General features: G+C 43.0%; 1 protein-coding gene across 1 annotated transcript in view; it reads right to left on the bottom strand.

The window, feature by feature from the left end:
- DNER (delta/notch like EGF repeat containing) overlaps nt 1–13901 on the bottom strand; it is a 379388-nt gene that overhangs the window by 226523 nt on the left and 138964 nt on the right. Inside the window, exons 2-4 of the mRNA XM_033229959.1 lie at nt 10985–11311; nt 7379–7473; nt 4863–5029 (exon numbers count right to left, since the gene is read on the bottom strand). Of these exons, the coding sequence (XP_033085850.1) occupies nt 4863–5029; nt 7379–7473; nt 10985–11311 (589 nt within the window). The remainder of the gene's footprint in view (nt 1–4862; nt 5030–7378; nt 7474–10984; nt 11312–13901) is intronic.

Below are 13901 nucleotides of genomic sequence, written 5' to 3'. Positions count from 1 at the left end.
CATCCTGGCTAACACTGTGAAACCCCGTCTCTACTAAAAAATGCAAAAAAAAAAAAAAAACTAGCTGGGCGAGGGGGCGGGCGCCTGTAGTCCCAGCTACTCGGGAGGCTGAGGCAGGAGAATGGTGTAAACCCAGGAGGCAGAGCTTGCAGTGAGCTGAGATCCGGCCACTGCACTCCAGCCTGGGCCACAGAGCGAGACTCCGTCTCAAAAAAAAAAAAAAAGAAATGAGTTGCGTTTAGAGGTCTGAGGCTCAGCGAGAATGAGGGGTGGGAGAGGGTTGCACCCCCAGTGGGGATGGGGCTGGCAGTGAGCTGGAGGGGAGAAGTCTACTGCGCAGAATAGAGGAGAACTATGCCTGAGGGCAGGGGGCAAGATGGGGAAAAGCCTTAAAAGCGGCCCAAAGGGGCTTTCACCAAAGGAAATGGTGACCTTCAGCAGCTTCCAAACACAGAAGCCATACCCCAGAGATCTGGTTTGGCTCTCAGCCCTGAGATTGGCCATCACATCTAAGCAACAGCCAGTTTAAAAATACATATATATCTCATACTTAAGACAGGCAAGACATAGCTGTTTCATGGAAATGTGACTAGAGCAATGAATTTGACTCTTTGAAAATACGAAACATCCAGCAAATGAATCATTCAGGACACTAATGAGCGCCTCCGATGCTCCCCGTGAGACAGACAACGTTAAACAAAGGCTAATTTAGATATGTACCCCAATGCGTGGCATCAAGCAAATAACATATTTGGAAGTAACGTATTTAGGGAAAACAGGTCAGATAATTAAAGAGAGGATAGAAGAGTTGACATGTGGTGGCAACACAGGAGGAAAGAAGCTGAGGCACAGAGAGAAGAATAACACACCTGGTAAAATGTTCTATCATCTCTTTCTCTCTGCAAAACACTATAAATATTAACAAGGCAGTGGTCATGAAGGAAAACCATAAAGAAATGAACTGTAATAACATGGAAATAAGCCAAATGTAAGTATATTATCTTCATCTGGAATGAGGAACATTAGGCTCTCGGCAACAAACTTTTGAAGAGTATTTGTGTAAATCTGGTGACAGCAACCAAGTTTCTCTCCCGAAGACACAGAAGGGACTCCTCTGCTCTGTTGCATAGAAACAGGAAAATACCTTTGGCCATCAGTTATGTTTATATTTATTTATTTATTTATTATCCAGCTGAATTTAACATTTGTGGTCCTTAGTTATGCACATGCAAACTATTGAGAGCGAAGGGAAAGCAGGAGACAGTCAATTCCTGAAAGTGCCTCAAGCTTCTCTCTAAAAAGCAAGCAGGAGGGACAGAAACACAGCAACATAATTCTGAAAGTTTGCTCTTCCTCTACTGTAGAAGTTTTCTTCCGCCCACCCTAGCATCGGTTTGTTTGTTAAATGAACGCCACTGTACTCTTAAAAATAGCCTGAGCTAAAACGTATTTGGGTCTGGAAAGTCCAGATTGTAAAAGTAAATTGCTTTAATAAGCTCCTTTTTAAAAATAAAACAGAAAGAGCGTTAAACACATGTCAACATAGTCAGCATCAGGCTTCTGCAAAGATTGCAAAAGATACATCTTGTTTCTTAAGGATGAAAAACTTTTGTAAGAGAAGCAGCTGGCAGTGTGGAGGTGGAGCTGATTTATCATGGTTAGGAACCTGGCCATCCGTCCCCAGGAAGAGCTCGGGACAGGACTGCTGGCTACCTTTGAAGAGAATAACACCAAAAGATCGTGATCTCCTTACAAAGCCACATGAAAGACCCAGAAAGCCTTAACTAGAAAATTTAGAAAGATATCAAATTTTCAAAATGAAAAAAAAAATAGTTTATCAAAGTAAAGGATGTTACTCAAAATCATTGCCTTCTCCTCATAATCTAAAGTATAATTTGGGGAAAAGAATTCCTTAACATAGTTATTAATATATCAAAATTTTAAAGATTATTCCCCTAAGGAATAATACATTTCATCTAAGATAATTTTTGCCACAAAATTTTTGGTTAGCAAAATGAGCTCAAAATATGTACGAGTTCAAGCGATTTCTTCTATCCCAAAAGAATAAATTTACATTAATACTGGAAAATCCATCTCAATTAATCCCCATCCTCAATCCCAATGTCAGTCTAAGGTCATAGTTATGTTACAACCAAAAGTAGTATAAAATGTGAACTTATACAGACGCTCCTCAACTTACAATGAGGTCACATCCCAATAAACCTAGTGTAAAACTGAAAATACTGTAAGTCAAAAACACATGTAATAGACTTGACCTACTGAACCTCACAGCTTAGCCTCACCTAATTTAAACGTGCTCAAAACACTTACATTGACCAGCAGATGGGCAAAATTATCTAACACAAAGCCTATTTTATAATAAACTGTTGAATATCTTACACAACTTATTGAATACTGTACTGAAAGTAAAAAACAGAATAGTCGTACGGGTGCTTGAAATGCAGCTTCTACTGGATGTTAATAGCTTTCAAACCATTGTAAAGTCAAAAAGTTATTAAGTGGAACCATCGTAGGTCAGAGACTGTCTGTATCTCAAATAAGTATCTTCTGGTAACGTTAAGGACATTTTAAAGAGTAGTGATACTTTATATGTTTTCTTGAAATATTAGCTCCATGTCATACTAAACAGAAAAACTTAAATTCAATATAAAATAAAACTATCATAATATAGAAACTACATCCTTTTAGATAAATCTTTACAGCAGATATGGAAGCAAATAACAGTTACTTGAAATGTATTGGGGAGTGAAATTTAGATTTGATTCTTGACAAGACTTAATCGCACAATTTCTGATTATCTGTCATTCATCCTGGTAGTCAAACACCAGTCTGAAGTTAAACGCACTCCTCTCTTTGTCAAGCCATGTTCATTCCCCAGACAAATTTCTCTTTACCTTCTTTTCACCCAGTAAAATTCCTGCTCCCCCAGCTGGACTTCCAAAGATTAAAAAAAAACCTTCTCATCAGAACAGGGTCAGTCAAACATAAAATACAATATAAATTATAGAGACCTGAGCATTTCTTTACCTTCATTATGATATTTGCATCATATTTTAGCAGGTGAGTCTAAATGTATATTTTCCATTTAGCATAATGTTTAGTATTCTCCAGAAAAAAAATAGATAAAATGCCCGAGGATAATCCTTAACATGTGTCAATTACCCTTGTACATTCGTCATCTAATTTAACCTGACCAACAACCCTGAGAGACAGGTGCTGTTAGGAGGATGCCTACCCCATCCTCCAGGTGAGGATGGTTGCAGTATATAGTCAGACAGGAGAAGGAATTAACAGCAGGAGGCAAGAAGCTGCTTTGGGTGCATTGGACTGGGATGGGTAGATTCTAAACTTGAGCTTAGGTCTTTGAATTGAGATGCAAGATGGAACATTACGTCAGCCCATGAAGGGACCAGAGTTCCAAGTTCCAACCCCAAAGGTACTATAAGCTGGATGAGAAACAAAGACAACTGAAAGGACACAGAACGCTAAACTAGGGGAAAGGTGGTCCTCTGGGAACTGTCCAAGTGTCCAAGCAAGAGGCAGTGGGTGGGGGAGGGAATACTGAGGGTCTGTCTTTCTGGTGGCCATTTCTATACCAAGGCAGAGAAATTAGAAAACAATGAATTGGCCTGTAATCCCAGCACTTTGGGAGGCCAAGGTGGGCGGATCATGAGGTCAGGAGATTGAGACCATCCTGGCTAACATGCTAACATGGTGAAACCCTGTCTCTACTAAAATACCAAAAAAAAAAAAAGAATAGTAGCTGGGTATGGTGGTGCATGCCTGTATTCCTGGCTACTTGGGAGGCTGAGGCAGGGGAATTGCATGAACCCGGGAGGCCAAGGTTGCAGTGAGCTGAGATCGCACCATTGCACTCCAGCCTGGGCGACAGAGCGAGGCTCTGTCTAAATAAAAACAAGAAGAAAAGAAAACAGCTAATTGGACGTGGTAGTTTGAGAAGGTTAAAACTACAGAAGCCAGTTCAAGAGAGAGTAAAAAGTTAGAAGTGACTGATGCAGGAGGGGTGGCTATGGAGGATAGGGGCCCCAAAGAGAGCTGTAATCCCACCAGTTACTTCTGAGTTGGAGGCCCTGCAGTGGCAAATCACTGCAAGGTGCTGTGCTTGAACGCCCTAAGTCAGGCCAGAATCAAGTGGTAACAAAGGTTATCCTGAGAGACCAACATCCAACACCTCAAGTTGCCCACAATTCCTGGAAAAAGAAGCAGATGAAAGACTCCAGAGGAAAACTGATGACCAGAGCATTCAGTACCAAAGATCACACACCTGTGATGCCTTCGCCAGGGCTGGAACACAGTCAATGGATTCCAGAGCCCAAGCCTTTTCCACTTTGAGCCACACTAGAAATATTATGTCAGGGCCAAGCTCGGTGGCTCATGCCTGTCATCCCAACACTTTGGGAGGCCGAGGCGGGCAGATCACCTGAGGTCAGGATTTCGAGACCAACCTGGCCAGGGTGGTGAAACCCCATCTCTACTAAAAATGCAAAATGAGCCGAGTGTGATGATGGGTGCCTATAGTCCCAGTTGCTCAGGAGGCTAAGGCAGGAGAATCACTTGAACTCGGGAGGCAGTGGTTGCAGTGAGTCGAGATCACGCCAGTGCACTCCAGCTTAGGTGACTGAGTGAGACTCCGTCAAAAAAAAAAGAAATATTATGTTAGAATCCAGTTTTTATTCTAAAACCTTACCAAAGTGGAAGAAATAGCATTGATGGCTAGAATTCAGATTATCTGAGCAAAATTCCCTCCTTACTGTCTCAACACCAAACCAAGGTAGGGTTGAATCAGATGCAGTGTTGAGTAGAAGATTTTGGTAACTCACCAATAAAGTGATTATTCCCCAAGGCGAGCATCTCCTCCAGGAGGACCAGTCCCCCTGAAGCCTGAAGGGGGGTCACACTTCGTCCATCTATGAGGGAGCACTGTTGGAATCCTGTGGCCGTGACCTTCCAGAGCAAAATCAGTGAGGCAGTGGCATCTTGCCGAATCCTGGAAACAGGAATGATGTAAACAGAAAGCTCCTTTCAGAAAAATTCATCTTAGAACCAGTCCTTCAAATTAAAAATGAATATAAAGATGGTATATGCATCTACCAAGGTACCAGGAAATCGATGGCATAAACAGATACGCAGGCGTCCAGTATAACTGTGCGCACTCCCACTTGTTCACAGTGTACCACAAAATGAGTCACTGGTAACTCACCTTTGAGTAACCACTTTGATGAACAGTGAAAGAGTACATTGAGTTCTCTTTCAGACAAATCCTTCCATAGCCACACAACATAAAGAGTTTTGCTTAAATTTGTCATAAATGTGGACTGCAACCCAATACAGCCACCTGAGTTATGCTGCCAAAATAAGCAAAAGTGTGTCACCCCTCCCCAACCCCCCCCCTCCCCCCCACACACACATACACACACAATCACATACAATCTACCTCCCAATGCTTCAGGCCTCCCCTGGCTCATTTTTGGTTAAAAAAAAACAAAGACAAAAAAACCCCACAGAGAATAGGATGTCATAGAAAGCCCATCAACCTCAACCTCAACCCCAACCCCAACCCCAGCTGCCCTCCTGTGCCTTCCTCCCCATAGGCCAGTACTTCAGCTACTAGGAGCTACCCCAACCCTGTTCTTTCTCAGCTCCCAAGCTTTGTCTCCTTCTCCACCTTGGAAATGTGTTCCTAGCCCACATATTACCTCTTCCCAGAGACCCCTGACCACTTGCCAACATCCCAACAGCTGCCCATTCTCCCCAGTGCTCCTGGAGAAGATCACAGTAGACTCTGCAGAGCCGCTCCCCTAGCACAGAGCTCCTGGCAGGCAGCAGGGGCTCAGTAAAGCTTTGATACGTGACTAAACTCATGAGGAAATGAAAGTGTAAGGAGCTAGTAACCCCCACAAGTGAATTCAGAGCCCACAGGTCACTCGGCACTCCCATCTCACTTCGTCTGAGTCAGACTCTGCTAATTCTGTCCCGTTCTGCAGCCTAAGGGAGTCTCAGAGAATGGCAGGTTTGTCGAGAGGAAAAAAAAAAAAGCATTTAACGAGATAGAAGACCAGAAAATTCGGAAAGGTTTATTAAGGTAAGATAATATGATCTAGACAAGAAAAGGCTGAGAGATGTTTTCATAAGAGTAAAGGAAACTAGAGATCCTGCTCCTAAAACTAGACCAGGACCGCCGGGATTTAAGCTGTCATTTGAGCAGTGAAAGAAACACTTAGGACCGGGGTCCCCCTGCTGGTAGAGCTGGAAGCTGCCTCAGACTCCACCTCTCCCTCCTCTCCCGATGGGGGCATTCGTTCCTCCTGAGCCCAAGGGGTTCCCAAGCAGCCCTTCCAGGCTCTTCCCTTGCCAGAGTGAGTTCAAGGCTGTGGGGAGCCAGGGTGCAAGAGCAATGTAACAAAGTCCCTCTTCCAAACATGTTCAGGGACTCCATTGTTTAGAAAGCCAGGTAGACAAAAATGGCCATGGGTACGTGGAAGAGACCTATAGTGCCTACAGGTCCCTTAAAAGGGAGCCAATGCATCCATCTGGTTAACCAGCACATGTTCCCAGTCTTCTAAAAATCCCCAAAGACTGGGCAGCAAATGCTCCTTAGGTTGCATGGAAAGTGTGGGGAGGGCGGCAGTCAATGGCAACAGAGAAGGATGGGCAGTGCGGGGTTGTCAGCCGGCCTGGGGCACCCTAATACTGGCCCATATCCCACCCCCAGCTTTGTGCTCCTGGGCACCTGCTGACTTGAGCCTCACATAAAGCACCACACATGCCAGGTCTCAGCCAGCACTGTTTCCCTATGCCTCTTCCTCTTCCCCACCGGTGACAGTGGACCCTGCCACTTGAAAGAGCTTGAATTTAAAACAAAACACTCTCTTTGTACGCTTGCTTTTAAAGAGAAAATTGTAAAAATAAATAAGTAAAAATAATAAAAAATAAAGAGAAAATTGTAATATGTAGATTTTTAATTTGGGGCAAATTATGCATCTTAATGTAACTGATGGTTCCTTAAAACCTTAAGAGGCCAATAATTTGGGAAGCAAAGCATTTAGAAGACAAGGAATCTGGCTGGGATCTTATCTAAGGCCTCATGGTTTGTCACCTCACACCAGACTCATCCAGTCCAATTTCTCAATTCCACGTCTCCAGCTTGACGACCCTCACTGTAATCTCTGAAATCACTTCCTCTAGTTTTCAAATGGCAGGGGCCACACCTACCTGTGGAATCTGCTCACAATTCTCACTTGACTGGCCACTGACACACCAGGTCCATGGATGGACACAACCCCACATATAGGTCACAGCATCACTCTTAACAGTTTGTAACTCAGAATTATCTTACTTGACTGAGGTGTTCTGTGGCACTTCAAAGGTTACCAGGCGGCCACCCGCAGAGCTGTTAGAACTGGCATTCCCACAGGCAATATCTGGGATCACCTGGGAAGGAAAAAAAACTGACATGTGATTGGGGTTGTTTATAGTATAACATAATATGATAAAGCACAATTCCATGCTGAATTTCCTTCATCCCTTTTGCTGATACGGGGGTAGGGCTAGAGAGGAGATGAAGAGATGAAGAAGTGAAGCCTTACAAACTCAAAAGAAAATGAAATCTCTGTCATTCGATGTTCTGAAATGCAACAGCTTCCCTGAGAGCAATCTACAAATTCCTAGGATTGTTAAAACTGATCAATAGGATATTGCAGGACAGGAAGCAGATGTCACTCCCTGCTCTTTTTCCATTCATTTAACAAGCAGTCATTGACCCTTGCCCAATGCCTAACCTGATGGTAACCAGGAGGCCAGCTTTAAGGACTAACTTACAAACAGCAGGTAAAAGCCTAATGAGTAGGCAAGTCAGCCTTCAACTTGCAAAGGGCACGTAGTATCAGGCCTCATGACTCTTCTCTGTGCTGGTGGGTCCAGGAGCACATGCTGAGGCTGGGGAGCTTGAACGCTGCCTTCCTTTTTCCTTGTAAGCTATACCTTCACTTTTAAATTATTTCCCAGAAGTATTACATGGATGTGTATTTTTTAAAAGAGAAGTTCAACTGGTGGGGGGAGGACTGTGCTCATCAAAAAGCATATTCCAAAACCTTGAGCTATGTCCAGTGAGATACTCCTGGCCAGTTTATGCACTTATTCCTCATGCCACAGTTACTGTCCTCCCCCATGTCAATGAAAATGAAGCAATATTAAAAGTATTCATCATCACAGAATTAATTGAGAACAATACAGAAACTCTCAGCAATTTCACTCCACAGCCCACACTTAGATATTATTTTCCAGAATGCCCTACAGTGAAATTCTGTGGATAAAGCCCACCACTGATATTCAAAGATGTGAGTATAACTTGTTAAATTTGTATACCAGATGGCTGATACCCAAGCCTCTAAGGCTCCAAATAACTTTATGCTTCCAAAGCATCATTACTTCATGGAAAGGCGGTAATAATATGCCTCCTGGTTTCCATCAGGTTAGGCATACATATTAATATGTCTTCCTCTGGCACTTTAAACCTGCCTCATGAACAGCCTAAGAAATAACCCACAATATAGGAAGACAAGGCATTTCTTTCTTTTTTTTTTTTTTTTAATTGAGACGGAGTCTGGCTCTGTCACCCAAACTGGAGTGCAGTGGCGCAATCTCGGCTCACTGCAAGCTCCGCCTCCCGGGTTCACACCATTCTCCTGCCTCAGCCTCCCTAGAAGCTGGGACTACAGGCGCCCGCCACCACACCCGGCTAACTTTTTGTATTTTTAGTAGAGACGGGGTGTCACCATGTTAGCCAGGATGGTCTCAATCTCCTGACCTCGTGATCTGCCCGCCTCAGCCTCCCAAAGTGCTGGGATTACAGGCGTGAGCCACCGCGCCCAGCAGGAAGAGGAGGCATTTCTTTTTTACACTTACCAACTGTAAAATAACATGACTTTAAATAAATAGATTGAAATGGCTGGTTGGGGAAGAATTTTCTTTTAAAGGGCACTTCTTTGATAAACTTGAATCAAATCGAGTTCACATTTAAGAACTGAGTCAGCCAGCAAAGAAACACTAACATCATAACTTCAAAGCATTTATTAAAAGTCTGAAATCAGAACAAGTTCACAGTTTTTTAGGTAAGCTAAAAACATTGCCCTGCAGTCTGAATGTGGCTTTCATAAGCTGTGCGGTAATGCCAAAAAAAAAAAGTGGGCCAACTGGTAAGAATTACTCAAGAAAATAAAAGGAGAAATGCTACTATCTCTTTTAAAACAATAAAGGAAATTTCTAGATACATTCCTTGACTCTAATACGTGCTATGCAAAAATCTATGTTTTTTTTTTTTTCATTTAAACTGTGAAACTTGTAATAATAATATACCGACACAGGTTTATATGGCTGTCATACATATAAAGGATAAGATATAGAATGGAATTACACACCTCAATGTCACTTCAAACTCATGGTTTGGATTTGTTCCCCAACTCTTCTAGCCAGCAAATTTATTTTATGTCAACTTCTAGGAGTCTACTGAAAAGACTTTTGAAGAGCTTGAAGATAAAACAGCCAAACTCAAACTCAGATAGGAGAAGTTCCAACAAACAGACTTTGCTGTTGCCAAAATAAATAAAACTTGGAAGTTTCTTTGTCAAATTAATTCTAAAAATATGTCAAAATCATTGATAGCTTCTTTTTTCTAAACCCCATTGAAATACTTCAAAGTACCAAAAATAGAACCTAAATAACAACAGAAAGAAAAAATAGTTGAGCATTGTGGTCTGCCGTGGTCTGAATGTTTGCGCCCCTCTAAATTCATGAGTGAAATCCTAACCTCCATCATGATGGTATTAAGACATGGGGCCTTTGAGAGGTGGTCAGGTTAGGAGGGCACAGGGCTGGCAAATGAGGTTAGTGCCCTTGTAAAAGACCTGAAAGAGCTCCAAAGCGCCTTCCACCATGTGAGATTACAGTGAGAAGATGTGGGCTGTGAAGAAGCAGGCCCTCATCAGATTCTGAATCTGCCTTGATCGTGGACTTCCTAGTCTCCAAAGCTGTGAGAAATAAATATCTGTGATATGGTTTGGATATGTGTCTTCAAATCTCATGTGGAAATGTGATCTCCAATGTGGGAGGTGGGGTCTGGTAGGAGATGTTTGGGCCATGGGGGCAGATTCCTCATGAAAGACAGCACCATCCCCTTGGTGATAAGTGAGTTCATGTGAGATTGGATTGTTTTCTGGGACATCTCCCTTCTCTCTCTTGCCCTCACTCTCACCACATGACACATTGGCTCCCCTTTGGCTTCCGCCATGATTGTAAGCTTCCAGAGGCTCACCAGAAGCAGATGCAAGTGCCATGCTTTATGTACAGCCTAAAGAACAATGAGCCAATAAATCCCTTTTCTCTATAAATTGCCCAGTCTCATGTATAGCCACACAAGAATGGACCAATACCGTGTGTTGGTTATAAGCAACCCAGTTTGTGGTGTTTTTGTGATAGTAGCCTTAACAGACTAAGACACACTCCCAGGAAGGAAAATAAGGTCAGCAATGGAGGATCCTATGACATGTTCCTTTACATGATGACACTGAGTTGTCTGCCCCAAAATCTAAGGTTATCACACAGAAATACATGTGGATACCATTCCAAAAAAAAATTTGATTCTTTTTTTTTTTTTTTTTTTTTTGAGACGGAGTCTCGCTCTGTTGACCAGGCTGGAGTGCAGTGGCCGGATCTCAGCTCACTGCAAGCTCTGCCTTCCGGGTTTACGCATTTTTTTTGTTTACTCTTTTTATACTTACAAAACCATTGCACACACAAACGCAGACAGGAATAAGTTTAGGGACATATTTTGCTCGTGATTTAACTTAAAATGTTTTCAATTTTCATTGCTGATACTAGAACCACTGGAATCACTTTAAGATTTCTGGTTTCTAACGTAAAAATGTACACGATATAACGTTCTCACCTCCACTTGATCCCATTTCATTTCTACAACTTTCTGCCCTGTTTTCGGCTGCCAGGTAGGCAATGTCACCGTTGCCTGAGAGTGCGGCAGGATTTTGTCAGGCTCCTGAGTAGGGGGGACAGGCTGAAGCTGTCTGGGTGCCATGGATTCGGTCCAGCCAGTGGCTGGGAGACTGGGAAGTGCCTGTTCACAGTTGGGACCTTCATAGCCTTCATTGCAAATGCAGAGGTAGCCATCGCTGCTGCTGCTGCTCCTGCTGCTGCTGCTGCTGCTGCTGCTACAGTTGCCATGGTGACAAGGGTTGCTGGCACAAGGATCTGCAACAAGCTGAAATGAGACCATAAATGGGTCAATTATTCCCTCATAAGAAAAGTGGTGCCATCGCTGGGAAATTAGCTCTGTGTCTCAGAGCGACTGCTTTAATGGAAACCCTGTTCCTGCGGAATATACGTCTTAACTACTTGTGCTGTTGCAGGGGGATGTTCACCAAGGTCATCCCAACATTAACCTTACCACAGATAAGAGGCACCCAGCAAGGAAACACAAAGCGGAGAGCAGCCTCCTCAAAACCCAGAACGCCCAATAATGTTGATTTTAGGAACCAATTACTTAGAGGAATTTTCTAGGGCAAAAATAGTTAAAACTCATTAGGAAGATACCAACTTTGACATTTTCAGCTGCGAAATGATATTAGGAATCTAAATTGGAATCTCCTTTTCCACATTCTGCACCTTTGCAAGGTTTCCTCATGAGAAAAGACCGCCCAGTTTATCTGCCCTGCAGATGCGCTTACCTGTATCTCTCAGTTTCCTAACTGGTCAACAATACTTTTTAAGGTGATACTGTACTATTTAATTAAAGACTTCCAAAATGATCAGTTTGCATGACAGTTGCTAGCTAGAAGAGACTGTGGTGGAGACTTAAGCAGAATTTTATGACATTTTTTATCTCATTATTTTGGAGGGTGATTACAGAGAAACGTGACCCCTTCCCTCGCCAGATATGGAAGATGAGAACTCAGTTATATGTGTTTAAATTATGTTCGAGGTCTGGGGAAGGTGTTTATCTGAGAGTCCTTCGCTGTTGACCTCTGAATGGCCATTTGTTGGTAGTCGGAGACACGCTACAAAACAATGTGAAGAAATCACCGGCTCCTCTGGAGACAGCGCAAAGGTTCAGTCATGTTCTCAGCACCGATTCAATTACGATTTGTTTCTGTGATAAAGAGAAAATCAGATCTCTAGCTGATATACCCCTGGCTGCTCAGGGCTGACTGCAAACTAGAATTCCATACAGAATAAATGACAGAGAAATGGGACCCTCACTCTCTTGTTAAAATGAGTTCACACATTTAAACATACATGGAAAGAATTCTGCATGGCAAAACAGCTACTCGTTCTGCTAATCATTCCCGTCAAGCAACTTCCAACAGACTCCTTAAGGAATATTAAGGGATTTGGGCTTGAATCAAATGAAGCTTTAAAAATACCACATTAATTCTATGCTATCACTTGGCAATTCCTTCACAGAAGCTCAGATCAGAGTCAATGGATTTGTGTCTGAAGAGAATATTTCAACTGTCAATAATTAATTTACAGTATTTACAATCTATCAACTCAAAGTAAAATCCAAACTCCTTCTTCGGCAGACAAAGCTCTTTTTGGTCAGGCCCCTTCCTCTCCTCCCACAAACCTTCCTCTTCCCTTGTAGCCTCCCCATCCTCACCTTGTCTCTCTCCCTGGACTATACCAAGTTGATTGCCACCTCAGGCCCTTTGCACCTGCTGGGCCCCCTGCCTGGAACACTTTTTCTCCAGACGTTGCATGGCTCTCTTCCTCATTTCATTCCATCCTCTACTCAAATGCTCCTTCTAGGAGAAGCCTTCCCTCACTGTGAAATCTAAAGTAATCTCTTCTTTACCCCTCTCCTACAAAAATGTGAGCTGCATGAATTCAGGGATTTTATCTACTGTGTTCACTGCTCTATTCCCAGCCTGTCCAGGAACATAGGCTGTATGATGGGACTTTTTAAAACATTGTTGGAAAAAGTAGACACGATAGATTGATCAACATTTGGAAGGCAACACGTGAAAAGGGAGGGATGTGAACTTCTTGTTTAGTCACGATGTTGTTATCTTGTTTCTGATTTATTTTTAGGAAGGCCTGGTGGAATGGCTGTCACCTCAAGAATTATGCAACAAGAAGAATTTTATTCACTTGAACAAAGGAGACATTCAAAGCCATGTTTCTGAAATCAACTTTTAAAACATCTGAGGTTGATCTAGTCACAAATAAGAATTTCAATACATGCATTATAAAGGCAGAAATACATTTAAACCACAAGGGATCAATACAAAACTTAATTCTGAAAGTCCAAACCTCCATTGTGCAGCTTAGAGAATGACATTACTAAGGCAAGGACCACCTATCTGGTGGCCTGAGAGGCCTCACAGCTTCAGCTCCATTGCCACAGCCCACAGCTGACAACCACCAGTCCTCAGAAAGGCAGGGGCCTCCTCAAAAGGGGCGCCAAGCACAGCAGAAGTCCACATTCCTTCAGAGAAATCAGTTAAGCACATGCACACACCCTTCCCACGGTAACAGGCACGACACCTACCCTCCCCAAGAGAGACGTTTCGAGTTTTCAAAGAACATAGAGTAGCTTCTCTTCACACCAACACTGAAATGGAGAAGGATTTTCTGAACCCGTATCACTTTGAGAAAAAGAGCAGAGGGCCGGGTGTGGTGGCTCGCGCCTGTAATCCCAGCACTTTCAGAGGCCAAGGCAAGCGGATCAAGAGGTAAGGAGTTCAAGACCAGCCCGGCCAACATGGCAAAGCCTCGTCTCTACTCAAAATACAAAATTTAGCTGGGCGTGGTGGTGGGCGCCTATAATCCCAGCTACTAGAAAGGCTAAG

Source organism: Trachypithecus francoisi, unplaced genomic scaffold (assembly GCF_009764315.1).
Source record: "Trachypithecus francoisi isolate TF-2019V2 unplaced genomic scaffold, Tfra_2.0 Lachesis_group13, whole genome shotgun sequence".
Lineage (NCBI taxonomy): Eukaryota > Metazoa > Chordata > Mammalia > Primates > Cercopithecidae > Trachypithecus > Trachypithecus francoisi.
This window is presented reverse-complemented; position numbering and strand designations above follow the sequence as displayed.